This window comes from Pelodiscus sinensis, chromosome 3, assembly GCF_052426305.1.
Source record: "Pelodiscus sinensis isolate ZL-2025 chromosome 3, ASM5242630v1, whole genome shotgun sequence".
Classification (NCBI taxonomy): domain Eukaryota; kingdom Metazoa; phylum Chordata; order Testudines; family Trionychidae; genus Pelodiscus; species Pelodiscus sinensis.
In genome coordinates this window covers 112,804,400-112,826,232 of record NC_143054.1, presented here as the reverse complement: position 1 = coordinate 112,826,232, position 21,833 = coordinate 112,804,400, and the positions used below count along the sequence as shown (strand labels likewise).

Genomic DNA, 21,833 nt, shown 5'->3' with positions numbered 1-21,833 from the left:
TTTGGATGTACACTTGTCTTTTTATGAATGATTTTTTGGCTGCACTTTATTCTCTAGGGCCAAGTTCTGGTTTCAGTTATTCTGATACTAATCTTTTTCATTGATGTATGGAATTTTTCTGTGTAGTAACTGGATTGTCATTTCAGTCCAAACCAGTGGTCCATCCAGTCTGACATAGCTCAATACCAGATGCTTGAAAGGGAGCTGTAAAGCTTCCATTATAGATAAATGCAGTAACATTCCTGTAGAAGTTGTTTCTCTGCTAATCCCAGGCATTTCATTGTTGCTTTATATATCATAGCATGAGTTAATACGCTTTATACTTTTTATCTTATTGAGTATGAAGATGTTTTCACTTCATTATATTACATTTGATATTATTTAGATACTCAGCTACAATTATTTTATACAAATTCCTATGTGTTATTTGGGATTAAATAAAAAATACTCTTGTATGCTTTAGGACTATTTCAAGAAACTGAATAGAATTTGGTCCCTAATTTTGAAAATTTGCCCACTATAATCCAGTATTCCTTATTGTTCAGAATGAATTTTTTTGGCCTAGCCTATATGCCTGGTTAAGTAATTTAATCAGATTAATTTGTCTGGGATGACATTTACGTACAGTAGGAGGTCACCGTCATTTCATTTTACTTTTAGAACTCTTTTTTATGGGTTATATATGAGGATCAAAGCCACATTATTCCAGGGCCTGTATGCACACACTCACCAGTCACTGCTCCAAATAGCTTACTTTTTATACTATTAAAACTAACACAATAAAATGATAGCTAGATAGATAGATATAACAGAAGGATTTATAGATTGTTAGTTCTTTAGTGCTCTGTCAGTAGCTATGCTGCTTATTCATTATTTGAACTTACCACCTCTGAGAATTCACCTAGACCTGCTAAAACTTGTTAAAATCCAACTTGCATTTGGCTACATTAGAGGCTTAAAATGTTAGCTAATGCATTTACATGTTGCTCATTGTATCCTAATCTATATTAACTCTGATACAATATGAAACATGGTGAAAGGTGAGCAAGATTTGTAATTATATAAATGACTTTCCTCAACTGCCCCTCAGCCTGTTAAATGTTGTCCAGTTTTCTTCTGTGTATTATGTCAGAATTGTCTTTTTACGAGGGTGTGCACGAAAGGTTAGTAGCTTCACAGATTAATTCAGGCAATGTTTTCCATACATAGAAAGTGGCATGGAAAAAAGTACAAAGATGTTTGAGAGAGGAGCATATAACAGATGGTTGAAACTGACATCATTGACAGAGTAGCAGGGATGTGTATGTGTAGTGTAAGTAGAAAGTATGAAAGTACTGACTTGTGAAGGGGCTTGAAGGTAAAAGAGTTGAAATTTCATCCTTGTACTTGAATGATTGTAATGTTATTTCATAACTTTATCAGCTAGCTATTTCAGGCTGTTGTTGTATTTTTTTTTATGTTATGCCAAAGGAAGGGGACTCTAACTCTGATTCCTGACACCCACGCTGCCATCTTAGGAATTGTAGGAATGTACATTAGAAGGGAAAAGATTGGAAAATGCAAACCTATGTTGCTATCTGGTACCTAATATTTTGCTTTTCATTATAGGTAGATGTGTCAGTAGTGCACTTTACCCCTTTAGTGCAACCAAAGATACGACAGCCCTTCAAACTGGTGGAAAAGGTTGTTAAAAGTGTGTTTCAGTTCAGAAGAAAATACTGCTGCCGGGGAGTAGAGTAAGTAAATTCTTTAACCAGAATTTTCTTTAGAACTATATTGTTGTTGATGCCTACTAAATCCATAAAAAATAATGCAGCCTTCGTTTGTTCACTTTATGTAAATTTGCATTGCTTACAAGACATCTCAGTGCCTCTCATCCAGCTCTCCTCAAAATGTTGACTGAAGATCAAAACAATTTTAATATAATTTACATAAAAGTTTACTTTGCACCCACTACTCCATAATTAAACCCTAATGCTTTTTTATTAACACACTACAGAATTGAAGCCAGTGGAATTAAGAGGGATACGGTTGTCATCATTTGAATAGTTTCAGGTTTTTAAACGTACTTTTAAATCTTCTGAATACAGATTTGTAAAGAAACTGGCAGATATTGACAAAATGTGTTCTGGACAGTAGTCTGTGTAGGTTGTGTCCAACAGGAAAGGTCTACATTTCTGAATGGAAGATAAAATTATTAAATTATATTTGACTAACCATGAACAAGAGATGAATTACTACTTAACTTCACTTTCTGCCATTACCTTCAGATATCACCCCCTCCACTTTGGACTAGTGTTCCCTCTAAGATTTTCCATCCATGAATGGAATGAGTTTTTTGTTTTGTGCACCAATATTGGTGTCATCTGCGCTTGTTTGGATGTGTGCCACAGTGGCACCCACCAGTTACTAACAAAATTACATTTTTTATGTATAGTTATGCAAGAAAAAATACAAAAAAATGGATAATTAACAAGGACCATGACCCTGCACCCACCCACCCTGAAAACTACCCAGCTTGCTGGCCCCTGCCCCCAGCATCCACTGTGCATGCTCCACTGCCTGTGGGTTGGCTAACTCCCTACCCCAACACACACTTTCTAGTTGTGCCCAGCCTTGCAATCTGCCCCCCATATGCCATCAGTATATATGCCAGGGCCATGCTATCTGCCCCCCAAACACAAACAGCCAGTACCTGGGCCTAGGGTCCACAACCTAAGTACCACTGTCCAGAGACCTGTGCCCAGCCCTGCATATTGCCTCCCCTGTCTGCTCCCCCTCCCATTCCCCCCCCCCCATATCACCCAGATACCTGTGCTCGGCCCCACACGTTGCCTGTTTTTCCCCTGTGCCAATCACTCAGAGACCTATGTCCAGACCTACATCTTGCCAGTCCCCCCCTCCGTTGCCCAGACACCTGCGCCTGGCCCTGCATCTCACCTGTCCCCCCTCATTCCCCCAAATCACCCAGAGACCTGTGTCTGGCCCTGCGCCTCACCTGTTCTCCCTTCCCATTGCCCAGAGATCTGTGTCCGACTCATATCTCATCTTCTTCCTCCCCCCACCCCTCAATTTATCTGCACCTGGTATGAACCACCAGCACAGATGGCCAGCTTCTGTGCTGGGCCCCATCTGTCCTTGGCCCCACTGCCTCCCCTGCTGGTACAGACCGCAGTACCTACCTGCTGCACTCTCACCCGAGTTCCCTTCTGCTGCCTGCTGCCAGCTTCTCTAGTTCCGGCCGCCGCTTAAACAGCCGCCTGCCACGTGGCTGTGTGGCAGTGTGTAGGAGGTGGGAGAGCTGGAAATTTTTTCTGTGCACCTGCGCAAACACGCAGCTTAGAGGGAGCCCTGCTTTGGACCCTTTCTACTGGGTAAAAGGCTACAGTGGTATAAAGATATTTTAAAAGCCATATTGTAAAAGCTGGGAGAGGATCCCTCCATTTCTGCACTGGACCAGATAGCTATGTGCTATCGTCTGAGGTAGGAAGGTAAACAACTGGTTGACTATCCGATAAGCATATGCGCAGCGGGGAACTGGCAGCACTTCCGCCTTTGAAATGTAGTAAGAGTGGGGCTCTTGTACACTTCAAAAGCAGAGAGCATGGGGCCAGAGGGGGATTTCTTGAGTCCCCCTCTGGCCCCATGCTTTCTGAAGCTCATCTGCAAAGGTGGGAGTGCCCTTATCGACTAATTGAATAGTCAATGCCAATTGATTTGACTTATTCGATTAGTAGAGTAATCGAAATTTAACATCCTTAGTCTGAGGGCCTACTCGATCCCAGTATGCCCCTCAGCACTGGTGTCTTAAGTTCACAGAATGCAGTGCTGCAGGTATTCTGGGAAGAGCTGCTGCCCAGAGAAAGCTGGGGCTGTGCTGCTGTAATTTAGACAGCTGTGTTGTCAAATTTTGGGGTGAGGGAAGAATCACTGTGTCTTTCTGTGAAGCAGAAATTGCATCTGTGTGAGTTGCAAGCTCGGTGTTGCATCTTTTAGTGGTGCAGCACATTATCTCACCCATAGTCTTTGAAACTAACAGGAAAGTTACATGTATTTCTCTGAAGTGCAGGAAGTTGATCTAAACCTGCAGTGCCAGTTTGTCTGTGCTAGAGGCTGAATACATACCTTGGGAGATGGTAAGTGAACAGGAGGCCAGGCACAGTATGAGCTAGTGTGTGACACACTCTTAGTTGAGTAAGAACTGCTGATGCACAGAAAACACAGACATTGCTGTGTTAGTATGTCATGCAGAATGTGTTTTCAGAAGATTAAACAATAAATGATCATTGTCTTTAATCTCAAATTTCTGATACAGTTCTAAGTTCTTTGAAAAGGAAAAAAATCTGTATTTTTTGCATGTTGTATAGCAGCTTAACATGCCTTAGTACAGTGCCTAGCATATAATTAAGGATTACAATCCTCTTATTGTTTAGCTGGCCAAAGGAAATTAGCAAATTCCAGATGCTAACTCAGTATTCTTTCTTATAATATGATGCTTTACATAGTTATATGAAAGCAAGGTGGAAGGCTGAACATGTTCATATGTGTGCAAAACATGGCATCTAAAGTAATTGATACATTTGTAATTAAGTAGAATTGCTAATTACATTTGTTGTTGTACTACTCCATTCGCAGGATGTGTTAGCATAAATTCTGTCTCATTTTAGAGCATTATAGATGTTCACTATCTAACATGACCTCTACAAGTTGCAGAATTATCCATGATCAGCATGTTCAAATCTCAAATTATTTTGTAATTTAAAGGAGAATTAGTGCAATATTCCTCTTCAGGCAGTAAGCAAAGTGTTTAATTTTGAGGACCAGTATATTGACATACTAAGGATACTCTTCCTAGGTGCCTATAGGTAGTTCATATTGCTAAACAAGTGTTTTTTGCCTAGCTCTAACAATTCATCCCTTCCCTCTTAAATAAGTCTTCTATAATCCTTAGCTGTGGCCATTTGAGAACTGAATCCTTTCCTGCACAGGTAACAAACCTCATTCTCCCCTTTCCACTGTTCGTAACAGCCAGTCTTTGGGCTTCTGGCCATCAAGTCTGTGTGTCACGTTTCTGCTGCAGGAATAAATATTGTTCCCTAGAATGAGGGAGGGGATAGGTCCTGGCTACAGGGAGAGGGGTAGCACTGACTAAGCAAAGAGATGGAGGCAAAGCAGGAATTCTGGTCAGCCCCTTTCTCCAACAGGCAAGTGCCCTCTCTGACAGAATAGCAGCTCCACTAAAACATTGGAAATAAGACAGATGTCAGGCTACATTTTTCTGGGATCAGGCTTGTTTTATAAGGGTATGCTAAGATACAGGCTAATGGTATGCTGGTGCTCTGGTCATGTCTTTTTGTGCCTTGAAAATTTGCACTGGTTCCCCTTTCTTTTCACTACTGCTCTTTGTCTTCCGTGGCACTCCTGACAACCTGCCTCCTTCCTGATTTTTAAAAACTTTCAAGAAACAGACCTGTTCAATGAAGCATTCCAGCTTCCATGAGTCTGTTTGCTCTAGGTCACACGTGTTTATACCTCTGACAGTTCATAGGCCTGCTTTTTTTGCTCTTTTTTTTTAAAACACATTTACTTAAGATATTAAATAGCAAGGGCCAGGAAAAAAGTTAGAATTATGATTATGTTGAACTAAATCTGTGTTAGAGATGAAAACAAGACATATGGGGTTAAGGTAAACTTTTTAAAGAACGGGTTTTTTTATTTGAATATCTTCCTCCTTGTTCCCTTTTAGAATCTTGTTTCCAGAAGCTGAACGATTGGAAAAATGTGAACAGATGATGATGTTAGCAGATGTGGATCCAACATTGCGTCCAGCTCAGCTCTCCATTTTACATTTTAAAAACTTGTGTGATGTATACAGGAAAATGTGTGATGAAGACCCAAGCCTTTTCACTTACAACTATAGGGAAGAATTGAAGCAGAAGAAAACTAGTAAAAGGACATTCAGGGCACTTGGAAATGAATGAGCATCTATCACAAGTCAGGCAAATAACTCTTTTTTGGTGGTGTTTGATCTAATTATTTCAGGGAAAGGAGACTTACACACACTTTGCTTTTTGTTGAAATAGGGGGTGTGGGGAAGTTTTCGGTCTTATTCCATTCTACTGTACAGGAAGAGGCTGCATTGAAGTATAAGAGCCTTCAACTGCTGAGGTTTGGTGTACCCTCTACTCTCTTCTCTGGCTAAACTTTCAATGAGGTGTAAAGTGAGATACATGTGTCAGAATTTTGGTGACTGGGAGGCATCTCTGAAATGGAGTTTTGTATGAGTGATTAGCATTAGTGAGCCCTTAAGCTGAAACAATCATCTTCAAATATTCTACAGGTTGTACCTCCAAAATCCAGGACCCTAGTCCGGCAACATCTATAGTGCAGTAGGACCACGGATGCTTCTGGAACAGAGAGCCCGGGAGCTTACGGGCAGGACATTGGAGTCAGCAGCCCAGGGTAAGAGCCCTGCAGCTTCCCCCCGCTGAACAGGAATGGAGCCCTGCGGCAGGAGCAGGAGCCTATGCTGCCTAAGGAGTCAGCAGTAGCAAGTGGGAGTAGGGAGGTGGCCTACTGGGGGCAGCCTGTCAGCAGCAGGAGACCTCTCCAGGCTGCAAATTCTCTTGTTCAGGACTGGTTAGGTCCCAGTGATGCCAAACCAAAGAGGTCCAACCTGCATTAATACAAGATTTTTACCTAATACAGTCAATCAACCAGTTTCAAAAAGGATAAAGTGCATAGAAAGTTTGCTAATATTCTCATTTATCCCAAAGAAAAGAGCACAGTGTTGAAAGCCCCAATAAGAGAAAGCTGCAAATAAACCAGGAAACTAGACATAATGCTCATTTCCCTTTTACTGTACATGTTGGTAGAGAAAATAAAAATACAATCAAATAAAGCATTACAGTACAAGCTTTGTTTATATTTACATATATATATATATAAAGTTAACAGCATCTTGCAACCTACAAAAAGGACTCCTGTGCACTAAAACCCCTTAAAATAATTTAATTCTGCTTTAAATAAAGCAAAAATTAAAATTGCTGAAAAAATGCCCAAAGGAAAAGTTTTGACTTTTTTTAATAAAGCTTATAGATCACAATTCCTGCAGCACCTTTTCCATATAACTTAAAATATTTAGACTGCACCTTTTTTTAAAGGACACTAAAATTTTGATAACTGCTCAAAAGGGATGAACTTGTTTACAGACTCTGGCCAGCTTAATCAATTTTTCTTAATCCACAAATAAATTAAAATAACTTAAATCCTTTACAACTATATTTTTGTGGAAAAATGTATTAGTGCACAAAACCAACAGTAGTTTTTTCAGCAATTTCCACATCAGCACTAGTTTTAAAGCAAGTCAAATTAACAGGTTATTTAAAACTTTAAAGTCCACATAAAATTTGACTTATGTAGCACTTAAAGCTAGGATTTTCCATGCCTCTCTACGGTTTCATAAAAGCAGTCCTCATTAACTACGGAAGCTAAACTCTGGACACTAAATTCTCTCTCTAAAATAGAATTTAGATCCAAGTTTGCACTATCAGCGTGACCGTCCAGAGAATGGTGATGTTCTTGCATTGCCAGTAAAGTTCCCTTATGTTTTGTGCTGTTTGCTTTTCGTTTAATTGGACAGAAATGCCCACGCACCAGCTTTGGGTGGTCTTCAGCCTTATCAGCCCCAGGCTGTTTGTGCTCTGTGTCAGCACTGGGCTCCTCTGAGATCTTCAGCCGCTGGAACTGTATCTCAATGTCTCTTGTAGGGCTGCCCTTTGTTAGGCTCTGCTGATAGTCCTCTTCCTCATCACTCAGAATATCAGATTCCTTAACAAGGCTGTCTGAAAAATCTGGTGTGCAGCTCGGACAGTGTTTCATAGGAGATGAATTTTTGGATTCCTGCATGCTTTCTGTGGTATGGCAGCTGCTACTCTGAGTACTGCTACTCAGGCTGCATTCATCAGAATCCAGTAAGTTTCCTTTCCCTGTCTCAGTGTTCCACTCATTACTGGATGAGTTCTTCAGTACCTTTAAGGCTCTTGTGGAAGCTGCAAGTATAAAAGGCAGTCTTAATTTTGCATTACAACAACTTTTGCTAAACAAGGGAATTATTTAATATCCTGCTGTAGCACAATCATAAGTTTATGGCTTTCTGAATTATAATTGAATTAGTCCCATTTGGACTGAAATATAGTGCGTCCTTTAGGAGATTAGACTGCTGGTATTGACAATATTTGATTTTATACTGCTTTAGGTACTAAGACTAAGGTCACTGAACATTTAGTATATGCAAAATCTTTTGTAAAGCCACAGATATGACTTGCAAAGCAAGAAATCTAAACAGTAGTGAGGCTGGATCAGTTACTTAGTGTGTCATATGGCCAAGTGCCATGTGAGTCCCAGTTCATCTGTGTGTCAGTTGCTTCACATGCTGCAAGAGGCATGCTTTTAGTCAAGATTGTCAACACCAGGTAGAGGACTGGCAATATTGGCAACAGCTACAGAAGGCTGTGATCATTTAATCTGACCGCCTGTATAACCAAGCCACAGAGCTTCCCCCAAGCAAGGCCTAGAGCATATCTTTTAGAAGACCATCCAATCCTGGCTTTAAAAATGGTCAGGGATAAAAAAATCCACATTCCAATGGTTAATTATTCTTACTTAAAAATGTGTACTTTATTTCCAGTCTGAAGTGGTCCCCACCTTTCTGTGCTAACTTGAGCTCATAATTAAATATTTATTCCCTGTGTAGGTACACAGAAAGTTAAGGGGTGATTTACAGTGTCTTTGTTAGATACAAGGAAATCAATCTATTTAACTTATCACAGTTAAAGGGATGTTTTGTAAACTTTCAATCATTCTTATGGCCCTTCTTTGATCCCGCTCCAATTTATCAACATCCTTCTGAATTGTGGGTGCCAGAATTGGACAAACTATTCCAGCAGTAGTAGCGATACCATTGCCAAAAATACGTAGAACATCCTCTTGACCTCTAGTTGAGAAGGTCTATTTATGCATCCAAGGATTGCATTTGGTCACAGCTTCACACTGGGAGCTCATCTTCCAGAAATTATTCACCAAGACCCCTAAATCCTTTTCAGCATCACTGCTTCCCAGGAGTAATTCTCCTACTGTGTACGTATGGTCTACTGTCTTTGGTCCTAGATGTCTACACCCAGCAGTAGAAAGCAGTGCTCCAAAGAAGGCCTGTACTCCATCAAAAAATGCTGATAAGGCATTCAGGTGGCATGAATAGAAGGTGGGAGGGAACACTGCCTCATTTCCTGTTCTGTTGCCTGAGCTTTGCATAATGGTAGGGAAGGCTGAAGGAAAGCTTGTAGTAAGTGGAAAGCCAAATCTCTTTCTACTGGAAGTAATAAATTTAACCTACAGTAGGCCTGTTGGTGTAAGGAAGCTAAATGGGGTAAATTTAGAGTGTGGGTCACAAAAGGGAGAAGTGGCAGCAGTTCTTTGGCATACTTCTGCTGTTACCTTAACCTGAAGTACACCACAAGAAGGATTCTGGTGAGGTGGATTTTCTCCATGTCATTGTCTCTACATCAGGATACGACAACAAAAGTTGATGCTGGTAGCAGCTTAAGTTGCTTTTCCTTCTGTGATAACTTCCTGAATGAGAGAAGTCTGGCAGCTATTTGACCCTATTCCTTGGAGAAGAGATCTAATGTGGAATTGTAGAACTGGGAGGGACCTCAAGAGGTCATTGAGTCCAGTCCCCTGCCCTCACAACAGGACCAAGCACCGTCTAGACCATCCCTGATCTGCTCTTAAAATGTCTCCAGAGATGGAGATTCCACAACCTCCCTAGGCAATTCATTCCAATCATCCTGACAGGAAGTTTTTCCTGATGTCCAACCTAAACCTCCCTTGCTGCAGTTTACAACTATTCCTTCTTGTCCTATCCTCCGAGGCCAAGAACAACAATTTGTCTCTCTCCTTCTTCTGACACCTTTTAGATACTGAAAACTGCTATCATGTCCCCCTCTCTGTCTTCTCCTTTCCAAACTAAAGAAGCCAAATTTTTTTCAGCCTTCCCTCATAGCTCATGAGCTCTAGACCTTTAATCATTCTTGTTGCTTTTCTCTGGACCTTCTCCAATTTCTCCATATCTTACTTGAAATGTGGTGCCCGGACCTGGACACAATACTTCAATTGAGGCCCAATCAGTGTAGACACATCAGAAGAATGAATTCTCATGTCTTGCTCACAACACCTGTTAATGCATCTCAGAATCATGTTTGCTTTTTTTGCAACAGCATCACACTGACTCATATTTAGCTTGTGGTCCACTATGCCCCCAGATCCTTTTCTGCAGTATTCCTTCCAAGACAGTCACTTCCCATTCTTTGTGTGTGAAACTGATTGTTCCTTCCTCAGTGGTGTACTTTGCATTTGTCTGTATTAAACTTCATCCTATTTACCTCAGACCATTTCTCCAGTTCTTCTAGTTCATTTTGAATTATGACCCTATCCTCCAAAGCAGTTGCAACCCCTCCCAGGTTGGTAATATCTGCAAACTTAATAAGAGTAGTGTCTATACCAATATCTAAATTGTTGATAAAGATATTGAACAGAAACGGTCCTAAAACAGACCACTGTGGAACCCCACTTTTTATGCCTTCCTTCATGATTATGAACCGTTAATAGCTACTCTGAGAACAGTTATCCAGCCAATTATGTACCCACCTTATAGTAGCCCCATTAAGTTGTTTTTGCCTCATTTATTGATAAGAAGATCATGCCAAGAAAATACAGGCAGTCCCCGACTTAAGTTACGAACGGGGCTGCCCCAGAGTACACGGACTGCGGGACCTCGCAGTCCTGCCGCCCGTGTACTCTGGGGATTTCTCTGCGTCTCCCTGGTCTGCAGACCAGGAAGACGCAGAGCAAAGCGGCGGAGGGGAAGCCTGGGGTGCCCCACTGCCCGAGCCTCCTCCTCCTCCCCCCCCCGGCTTTGCAAAGCGGCAGGGGGGTTCGGGTGGGGGGCAGCCCAGGCGCGCCTGGGCTGCTCCGCTGCTGGGTTCCCCGAGGCTTTGCAAAGCCGCGGGGGGGGGGGGGGGGGGGAGGAGGCTCGGGCAGTGGGGCACCCCAGGCTTCCCCACAGCTGTCCCGCTGCCGGCGTCCTCAGAGGGGCTTTGCTCCCCGTCTCCCTGGTCTGCTGGTCTCCAGCAGACCAGGGAGACTGGGAGCAAAGCTGCGTCTCGGTCCGCCGCCCGTGTCTTCCTGGTCTGCTGGGGGGGGGGGGGGGGGGGGCAGCTAGTATTCCCCCCCCCCAGCAGACTAGGCTTTTCTCCGGACACCTGTGGCAGACCAGCTGGGGTGCTGCCGGTTGGTCCCGCAGCGCCGCTCTGGGCGCTACTGGTCCAACCCAGCAGCACCCCAGCTGCTCTGCCCCAGGCGTCCTGATTTAGCCGCTGCTGAAACTGACCAGCGCTGACTACAGGAAGCCCGAGGCAGAGTTGCTCTGCCCCGGGCTTCCTGGAATCAGCTGCTGATCAGTTTCAGCAGCAGCTGACTTGGGGACGCTTGGGGTTCTTAAGTTGATTCTGTATGTAAGTCAGAACTGGCGGTCAGTTTCAGCAGCGGCTGAATCTGGATGCCAGTTCCGACTTACATACAGATTCAACTTAAGAACAAACCTACAGTCCCTATCTTGTACGTAACCCGGGGACTGCCTGTATCAAATGCCCTACTAAAGTCTTAAGTATACCATGTCCACTGCTTCTCCCTTATCCATAAGACTTGTTGTCCTATCATCAAAGAAAGCTATCAGATTGGTTTGACATGATTTGTTCTTTACAAATCCATGACAGAAGGGATGCTATGGGATTAGTAATAAGAGCTGGGATTTTCTAGAAGATTTCGGGTTTCACAAGCTAAGGCAAATACAACTTAGATGGGGCTATTATAAGGTGGGTGCATAACTGGCTGGATAACTACTCTCTCAGGACGGTTATTAACATTTAATAACTACTCTCTGTTCTGGAGTTGCCCAACTCTGAAATATAGTTCTGCCAGTGGGGCAGTCTATTTGGAAACTGAGGCTTTAGGCCTCTGGACAGGCTGTTTCTCAAGAAGAATATGGGATAACTGGCACTTTTAATATAAAGCCTCTCTACCAATAAGTACATTGGTATTTTAAAACAAATTATACTAAAAAGACACCACCCCCTTCATGTCTGGAAAGAGAAGAGGTTTAGGTCATGCTAATCACCATTAACCTGCCAGTCTGTGTTTCCCACTATAGCAAACTGACACTTACCCAATTTGGCTGAAACAGGGATACGGTTCTTGAGTGGAACTAGGCGATCTTTACATGTTTTCTCCAGTGGTGATTCACATTTTATGTGACGTCTGAAGTTCTCCCGCAGAATGGAGCGAATCACCTTAACGATGTTAGTCTTGCCCTCACAGTCACTGCAACATTTAAGAAACAGCAACAATAGGACAGATTATAGGTCACTGTCATTATTTTATTTTCCCATGCCCAACCAGTCTTTCCATTAAGAAGCTGCCTTATTCTGCTACAGAAGGCTGGTGCTATTTATTTATAAGAAATGGACCATCTTCAATAGGAAGACTGAAGAAGTCCTACCAGAATACCCAATAGCTCACTGGTGCATCAGGCAGTTGGAGGAAATCTGAACCTGGGTCTCCCACAGTCTGGGTGAGTGTGCTAGCCATTTGGCTAAAGGCTACATGGGGTGACCTCATTTCAGCAGCTTTGTGTTTTATACAAGACCCACTCAGGTAGGCATGCTTTGAGCACTGCAGGGGAGATAGGCATGACTCCTAGTTTGAGGACTAGGTTTAGGCATAAGAGGCAGCTATGTGGATGCCCAAGGGGACTGAAGCAGCTGACAATTGAGTGTCTAAGAACATTAAGTGTCATTTGAGCAGGGATTTTGAGGATCTGAATTTTGGGCTACATCTAAACTACACCCCTCTGTTGGCAGAGGGATGTAAAGGAAGCACTTTGAAAGTGCAAATGAAGCTTCATTTGCATAATCACGTCATGGCGCTGTTTCGAACAAGTGCTATTTCGAAACTGAAACTGCAGTTTAGATACGTTTTTTTTTTCGACAGCGGGGCAATTTTTCGAAAGATCCTGTACATTCAAAATCCTGGCTTCATTTGCACTTTTGAAACATTTCATTTACATCCCTCTGCCTACAGAGGGGTGTAGTCTAGACGCACCCTTGGACTTAAACTCCCACATGCCACTTAAGGTGCCTAAATCCTTTATGGAGCTAGCTGTTGATTGCACCAGACATAATTCTCTGTGTTCCTGACAATGAAGGACTGAGCCAAATTTACTTTAATATCAGATGTTTTCTGCACATCAAATTCCATCCAGTTAAACAGTGGCTCAGTGCCTGGATTTGAGATGATGGGTGTTTTAGGAGTGCTGAGAGACAGGAAAAAAGGTCACTCAGAAAAATAAAATGTTCTCAATGTAGTTTTGTCATTCCATTAGTATAATTTTGTCAGATAATCTTCACGTTAAGTTCACCTGCTGCACAACTGAAAGATTGTTTCAGGCCTGCCTTCTACTTCTGACTTTGTGTGAATCAGTTCCCAGATGCAATTGTTTTCTGTTCCTAGAAATAGAAAAAATATTGAATAATGCATGTTTTCAGACTACATAAACCTCATTAAAGGCTGAGCTTCTCACCAAGACAATGTTCATCGAAAAGTTGTGGAAATCTGCATGATGGGTTTGAGAGGAGCTAGAACCCTATGAAGAGTATGTATGTAAAAAAAATTGTTTAAAAATGAAATTGCATTAACTGCTAAAAATCTTAGCAGTTACATGGTTACACACTGCAGGCTCTGCAGCCGGCTCCCCAGGAGGTGGGGTTGGCAGTACCTGACACTAGCCCCAGTCCTAGGAAGCCAGCGTGTAACCTGTGGAGAGTAGGGGAGCTGGGCCTGCCACAGACGAGGGTTGCTCTGACCTACCCCAACAGAGCCAGAACCAGTAAGCATTACCCCTTATCCAGTTAACGGGTTAACCTTTCACGTCCCGAATGAAGAGTGCCAAATGTTACAACTTACAACATGTCTTCAAAAACTCAACCACCTTTCCAGGGTCTTCCTTTCTGGGACTCATTCCAACAAACATGTTAATGTTTCCCATTATTTCTGAAGCCTCAAAACCCAGCCTACCAGACCCGTGAAGTCTGATTGTTAGGAATTTTCCAACCTTACACACAACTGAGGATCTTGAACCTCCAATGGCAACACTGGGCTAGTCCTTGCAATAGGCAGGCTTCTCTTTGCTTCTGTTTCTGCTTTATTCCTCTCCTGCTCAGCTATTAGTTTCTCACATAATTCAGCTCAGCTATATCAACTGGGGCTCTTTCATAAACTAATTTAAGTCTCATACCTGAAGCACTTACACAGCCTCCATCACCATAGCCCTTCGCAGTTGTTAATATATTAGTCCTCACACCCCCCTTTGAGATAGCAATTCCCTATTATCCCTGTGCTTCCACAGGGTGAACCGAGGCACGGAGAGTAATCATGGGTTTTTGTAAAGTATCTAGTCACCTAATTTCCATTTATTTTAGGGAAGGTAGGCACCTAAGTGCTTTTGGAAGTTCTACCATAAATGCCTGAGGTCACAAAAGAAGTCTGTGATGGAGCAGAGAATGGAACCCAGATCTCTGGCTAGCAAACTAATCACTACACAGTTCTTTCTCTCATGCTGCATTTTAATTATATTCCTTGCCACCCCTGGACAGTAGTGGTATTATGCTGGGTACCAAATATGCTAGAATTTGGCCCATATTCTCAAGGTTGCTTTGACTAGCCCCTTCAAATTTTTCTCTACAGTTTTGTTGTGAGTTTCTGTTTTGCCATGTTAATCCTAACTTGTTGCAGTTCTATTCTCAGTTTGTCGTTACATAGAGATGTTACCCTGACAAGTCAGCTTCAGGTTGAGTTTAACGTCCTTTATGCTTGAGCTTGTTCTCTGATTACAGAAGGGAAGAAAATGAGGTGTGACAACAGAGTCTCTGATGAAAATATCTATTAGTGTATAGTCCTTACAAGCACATGCTGCTGTAAGGTGTTAGTTTATACATAGGTAGCCAGATAAACGTAGTATCAAATAAAAATGTCCTCCTACAGTCTATACCAGGAAATGTCTGATTGTTCACAAGACTTCAGGAAGCAATATGTAGACATCTAATGTATTAAGAAATATATAATTACCTGCTGTATTCCCCAGTCGGACTTGAAGAGCAGATAAAGGAATTAGCCAACGAAATTTAAATGGATCCAAGTCACCATAATTATGTGCAGCCCGTGCATTATTGGGCTACAAATAGAAAAAGAATCAAGATGTATTTTTTTAAATGAGCTAAAGCAATATAATAGGTCTGCATTGGTATCAGTGTTCTCAATAAAATGGCCTTCTGTCCAAGAACTTACTTGTAACAGAGAATTTTAGTTGAATATTGTTGCTCCTTGAATACATTACTGTTAGTTTGACTATAAAACACAGTGAGATCTGAGAAATACTGAATACTGCACATTTGAAAAATTAGTTTTTGAAATTGCATATTTTCACATGAAATAAACGAATGGAGCAAATTCACTATGAGTAAGCCAACTACTTATTTAGCCAAACAAATTCTTCAGGTGACAACGCTGCTATACTTGTTCCTTTTATTACAATTGTTTACATCTCTCATAGCATAAGCATATTACACTGATGCTCCACATCATCTCCTTTCTGTGCAATTAGCTTATTCACAGGGACAGAAAACCCTATTATGCAAACTGAGGCATAGCACATTTCTTTTGGGATTTAACTGCTTATTGTGTATCAATCTCTGCAAGTTATTTCAACTCAAGTTATTTGAGTTGTCTCCTTGTGACCTCCTAGGAGTAGAGAGTTGAGGGTATTTCAAGTAATTGCAATGTATAAAATATGACACTTAGCTATAAACTTGAAAATTGTTTTAGCCAGCCCAATTAAATAAGTACAGGCAGTCCCCGGGTTACATGGATCCGACTTACATCAGATCCCTACTTACAAACGGGGTGAGGCAACCACGCACTAGCTGCTTCCCCCGAGCAGACCAGGGAGACGCGAAGCTAGTGCCCCTCCCCCCAGCAGACCAGGGAGACCCGGAGCGGCTTTTCTCAGCAGACACCTCAGCTTGAGAATAAAGGACTGAGAGAAGTGAGGTGTGGGAGAATAAAACTGAGCTTTGGAGAAATGTTTGGCTAGAGTTTCCCCTACAATATGTACCAGTTCCGACTTACATACAAATTCAACTTAAGAACAAACCTACAGTCCCTATCTTGTACGTAAACCCGGGGACTGCCTGTATGTTACCTTTTCACATGACAGTTCACTCTGGAATGAAAGATGTGGTGTACACAGGAATAGCTTTAGCCACGTGGTTCCCCCAGTTTAAGACAGAAAGTAAAGAATGCTGTATTCAACTAGTACCAGAGGAAGAGGTGACGTAATTGCTAAATAATTGAGTTTGAATTATGCCAAAATATGCAGGTTAATGAGAAGTCTCCTGGATTCTTTAATGATTCCCAAATGTTTAAGTTTGATCTCATATCTGGCAGAAATCCCCTCTCAGCATCCTCCTGGAGCATTAGTTCACACAGAAATGTTCTGCTTATTGACTCAGTAATGCAATCTGTTGCAATATCCAGACCACTGTGATCTCATTGCATTAAACCAGCAGTGTGTACCACTCACTTTTCCTTTAGTGTTCACATGTTCACTTTTGAATCAAAGTAGTGACCCTAGATGACCTGGTGGTTCCATCTGTCAAACTCTATGATCCCATGCACAAATATCTATAGCTTGGAGTTCTTGTCAGACTTACCACTTTCTTTTTCAGTTTGCAGTTCTCCTTATATACCAGTATGACAGCCCTCTTAAAAACTGAAAAGAAAGAATAAGATGCTTCTGATTGTAGGTCTAGTATTCAACAAAACAGATCTGATGGTTATACTGACTGACTGAAGTTATTTCCAGTTAACTACAATCTACGGGGTACTTTTTAACAATCTACCAATACACACACATACAAAAATTCCCATAGCATCTGCTTAAGTGTGACTTGTTCACAAAACTACTTTTTTAACAATATTGCTCATCCCTAATTCTTTTAGAAAGCTTATTTCCCGGTATCAAGATTACAGAAATTGGCCTTATATGTACTTGTATAAATTGAAAACATTATTGTGAAAAAGCGATGAGCCAGCAACTTCCCTTGAGGGGAAGGAAAATGTTGCAGAAAGAAGAGGCCCATTATAGATGTCAAATTTCTTCTTTGATGCAGTTCAGCATTTCCTTTGAAATGCGAAACCTCAGAGCTCTCAAAATTCTTGACTATCTGTAGTATTGCCATAGGGTCTGAGTGCCTCACACTGTAATATATCTAGCCTTACAGTGCCTCCATGAGGTAGGGAAATGCTGTTATCTCCATTTTGCAGATGCAGAACTGAGGCATTTAGTGAGTCACCTATGGTCACTAGGAAATGTCTGTGGTGGAGATGGGGAATTGAAGCCAGGTTTCCTAAGTTGCAGGTTATTACTCTGACTAGAAGACAATCCAGCCTCTCTACATATCACTCAGACATCTTTCTTTAGGGATAGTGTTTGGGAACACCCAGCGCTTGGTCTCACATGGTCACTATGAAAAAAAAAATCACTAATAAATCCAACTGTGTTAATCTGTAGACAAACAGTACTTCCTTCTGTATGTGCTTTAGTTTCAAACAAATGTCCAAGTGCCCTAAAGGCTACCACAAGCTGGCATGTTAAACAATTTTTAGCTCCTCCTCAGTTCCTACATAAATTATGTGTCTAAATGAAACCTTGAAATTCAAGGTCATCAGCTAAATGAATGAGTAACTCAAACCCTCAGGAAGTTATTCACTGTCTTCAACCCACGTAGGTGCATGCAGATAGTGGTAATGTTTGTAGAGATGAGACAAGGACTTTGGTGATAGTAGAGCAGGCAGAGGGAAAAGCCATCACAGAGAAGTTAGTGATTATATTACTAATCTCAGTTTCAGATATCTAGACCTTGATCATTTACAGGACCATGACTGTAGCAGGGCTTACATTTTAGTTAATCTGATTAGTAAAATATAAGTTGTCATATACTACTAGCAAGAAGATGTACTGAATATCTTTAAGGTTGTCTCTTAATAGGACACTAACCAAACACTGTAAGTTCAAGGTCTTTTCTTGCTTTGCCCAGTGATGGAAAAGGATTCAACCAGGAAACAGCAGAGTACATCAGAAGTTCTCCCATTGAAAGTTCTGTGACCTATATTATGTTTTAAAAAATAAGTTTAAATTAATGTCCACCATTGTGAATCAATGCAGGCTGACAACATTAAATGTAAGCATACCTTTTTACTACAGGCAGTCCCCGGGTTACGTACAAGATAGGGACTATAGGTTTGTTCTTAAGTTGAATTTGTACGTAAGTCGGAACTGGCTCCAGATTGAGCCGCTGCTGCTGAAACTGACCAGAGGCTGACTACAGGAAGCCCAAGGCAAAGTTGCTCTGCCCCAGCTTCCTGGAATCAGCCACTGATCAGTTTCAACAGCGGCTGAATCTGGAGCCTGGGACAGAACAGCTGGGGCGCTGCCGGGTAGGTGGTCCCAGGACCAACCCGGCAGCACCCCAGCTGCTCTACCCCAGGTGTCCACAACAAAAGCCTGGTCTGCTGGGGGGGGTGCACTAGCTGCGCACCCTCCCCCCCCCCCCCCCCAGCAGACCAGGGAGACCCGGAGCAAAGCCGCGGGGACGGTGGGATCCCGCGCCTCCAAGGCTTTGCTCCGGAGCAAAGCCACAGAGGCGCGGGACCCCGCCGCTTCCAAAGCTTTGCTCGGGGTGTCCCTATCCCCCCAGCAGACCAGGGACACCCGGAGCAGCTTTTCTCGCCCCGGAGGACGGAGTGGCGGGACCACTGTGCGTCTGGGTGGTCCCGCCTCCCACGAGTTCCGGGGCGAGAAAAGCCCCATTCGTAAGTGCGGATCTGCGTAACTCAGGGACTGCCTGTATATATCTGCACGTGTGCACACACACTATATATATTTAAAAGATACTTACTCTCATAACAATAGCATACAAGTTTTAGAAGTTGGGTAAATTTACCTCTTAGAGCTTACTTTTGCTACTAACACTTAACATGAAGAACATTAGGTCTGACTTGAAGTTCAGTCATTGAGATATAGCCAACTGTGATGTTCCTTTATCATCAGTGTATAAGAATGAATTAGGACATGGCTGATAATCTTCGGATTTTCTTTCTCTTGAGCAGTGCTTTCTCTCTTCCAGAACAGAAATAATTTGGCTCTTTTTATCAGGGTTAAACTTAAAACAATTAAATTAGTAACTGTTGCATATGATGCACCCTAGCAAGTGATCCCCTTATACGTCATTGGCTACAAATGGCTAGATCTAGAGAACTTGCTGGTCCAATTTCAGAAAACAGCAGAGAACATGATCCATTATGCTCTCTCTAGTTTTCTTTTTCAACTAGCCAATTAGCCCGTCATAAGATGGGATTTTCAGGTCTCTCCTCCACATCAGTCTTCTCTCCTGAGCCTCCGGTCTCGTTCTGTCTCTCTCTCTTCCTCCTCCTACTGCCTCCCCCGCTCTCTGTCTCTCTTTCTCTTCTCCTCCCCCTCTTGCCTTTCACTCGGGGGGACTGCGGCGCCCAAACGGCCGTTGGGCTCTGTGCTCCCGTGCTGCATGGGGACTGCAGTGCCCAAATGGCCGCTTGCGCTGCTTGCTCCCCCGCGACAGCCCGGCTGAGCGGTGCAGAAGTCAGCTGAGCGCCACGGCAGGAGGCGAAGGACGTGACTCAGGCAACAGCGCCGCCCAGAGGGAACAGCCAGCATTTTGGCGTTACAGACTTTCAGACACTGGGCTACTATATATATGATATGGCAATAAAATAACGAATTTGATTAGAGGGGTAATAATTGCACATTTTATTTTGATGCACTTTCATGTCTAGAGCTTAGATAAAAGCAAATAATGTTGAGGTATTAGTAACAAAAAAAGCCTTTCCTTAATGCTAACGGTATCTCTCACAGCAAACAACAATATATTACAAATATTAATAAGACAAAAATAGCTACCTCCACAGCTGATGCAGTCAGTTCATACGAGCTGATCCACTAGCCCATAATACCAACTAATGGGTTGGGTTTTTTTTTTTGCTCTGATAAACAGATATGTATGTACCAGTACTAGATGAACCCAAAATGATTGTTGTAATGGGCATTATAATGAATCCTGCTAGAATATTTTTGATGGAACAGGATTCCAGTTTCTGAAATCTAAGCACTCATGCCTAAAATTTGAACTCGAGTTTTTGGACATTGAGAACCACTGTTGTAGGTTATCTATCAGGGGTACATGTATCCGTGAGGGTATGCAGAGGTCCCTCCTGGGGGAAAGGGGGTGCATCAACTCATCTAAGCACTACTGAAGTCAATACAAACTAAAATTTCATTCAATGACTTGTTTATAGTGCTCTATTTTGCACTGAAATGTAAGTACAATAAATTCCAATTTACTTTATATGATAAAAATGAGAAAGCAAGCAAGTTTTCATGAATAATGTGCCATAACATTGTGATTTTTACGTTTGCTTTATTAAGCAAGTAGTTTACAAGGGGATGAAAATTAAGGGTACGCAAGATAAATCAGGACACAATGGTGTGGAAAGGTTGAGAACCACTCTTCATTGTTTTCTTCCTGTGATTTAGTGACTGTCTGTTCCCAATGGCCCTTCAGAGCAGACCTATAGAAGATTTGCCAGCCGTCTGTAAACATGACAGTACTTGCTGAGGTCTGCCTATATGAACACTCAGCTTGCAGAATGGGGTGTAAATCTACCTTGCATCTGGCTTGCCATGCACAAAGTATCCAGTGCACTTTGAAATGACCGTTTTTAGTGCACGTCACTAGGGTCTACAGGGACACATAGTATGTGGTAGGTTATTGTGATGTAGATTTACATCGCAACTTGCCATGCACTTACAGTTTTGTTTTTGACAAGCTCTTTGAGAAGGAAAGAAAGAAATTTGATGGGACAGGTAGAAAACAGAGTTAAGAATATACAGTGTCTTAGAGGACTACACCTGACGTGAATAATATAATGTTCCATTTTTTCCTCTTACCTCCTTCTCTGTTCCACTTTGATCTGCAACCAGTTGGTCAAACACAGCACCATAGTCCTCATATATCTTCTGCATTTCATTGATATGACTGGCTACTTTTTCCATTGCCTTCAGTGCTTCTGAGGTTTTTAAACAAAATCCACCATTTAACAGACTAATAATTCAATTTCATATTATAAAGACATGATTTTTTTATGAAAGCCTGTGAGAGATTTTTACTCAGGGTCCCAATTATTCAAGGTCTCAAGCCATAATGGTCCATGGCCAATAATCATTATGAATAGATCAGTTACTTTACTTAGTCATAGTAAATATGGGCTCCATACTTGCTGATCAGCATATTCAGTGAACTTCTTAATGGGTGTTTTAAGTATTCCCAAAGACTAAAATACATATTTTAGTAAAATAAAAGCTATAAATTATATAAAACTTCAATCTAATGGTAGCTGTGGCACTATTAACATAAACAAGAATCAATGAACAGGAGCATCAGTGTGACTATAGACACGCTAACATATGCTGTTTTCATGAGTTTTACAATTTTTTTGAAAGAGTAGGGTTTGGCTTTGCACAGGAAGACTTAAGGAATTACAGTTGTGGCCACCCAGGCTCTGCATAT

The 21,833-nt window shown here is 42.0% G+C and overlaps 2 protein-coding genes across 9 annotated transcripts in view; one reads left to right on the top strand and one right to left on the bottom strand.

Moving 5' to 3' along the window:
* The window catches only part of TFB1M (transcription factor B1, mitochondrial), a 42,820-nt gene extending 31,885 nt beyond the window's left edge, over positions 1 to 10,935 (top strand). For 3 of the 4 annotated variants that reach the window (XM_075924493.2, XM_075924492.2, XM_075924494.2), the window contains 2 exons: positions 1,609 to 1,736; positions 5,747 to 10,934. In XM_075924493.2, the coding sequence (XP_075780608.2) occupies positions 1,609 to 1,736; positions 5,747 to 5,981 (363 nt within the window). In that variant the 3' untranslated portion in view covers positions 5,982 to 10,934. Of the gene's footprint in view, positions 1 to 1,608; positions 1,737 to 5,746 lie in introns of all 4 variants that reach the window. The other variant, XM_075924496.2, reaches the window with a different exon arrangement.
* TIAM2 (TIAM Rac1 associated GEF 2) overlaps positions 6,840 to 21,833 on the bottom strand; it is a 185,355-nt gene continuing 170,361 nt past the window's right edge. For all 5 annotated transcript variants that reach the window (XM_006114983.5, XM_006114984.5, XM_014569522.4 and 2 more), the window contains 7 exons: positions 21,215 to 21,333; positions 18,230 to 18,338; positions 16,884 to 16,942; positions 15,241 to 15,346; positions 13,535 to 13,622; positions 12,284 to 12,438; positions 6,840 to 8,051 (listed from right to left, as the gene is read on the bottom strand). In XM_006114983.5, the coding sequence (XP_006115045.4) occupies positions 7,432 to 8,051; positions 12,284 to 12,438; positions 13,535 to 13,622; positions 15,241 to 15,346; positions 16,884 to 16,942; positions 18,230 to 18,338; positions 21,215 to 21,333 (1,256 nt within the window). In that variant the 3' untranslated portion in view covers positions 6,840 to 7,431. The remainder of the gene's footprint in view (positions 8,052 to 12,283; positions 12,439 to 13,534; positions 13,623 to 15,240; positions 15,347 to 16,883; positions 16,943 to 18,229; positions 18,339 to 21,214; positions 21,334 to 21,833) is intronic.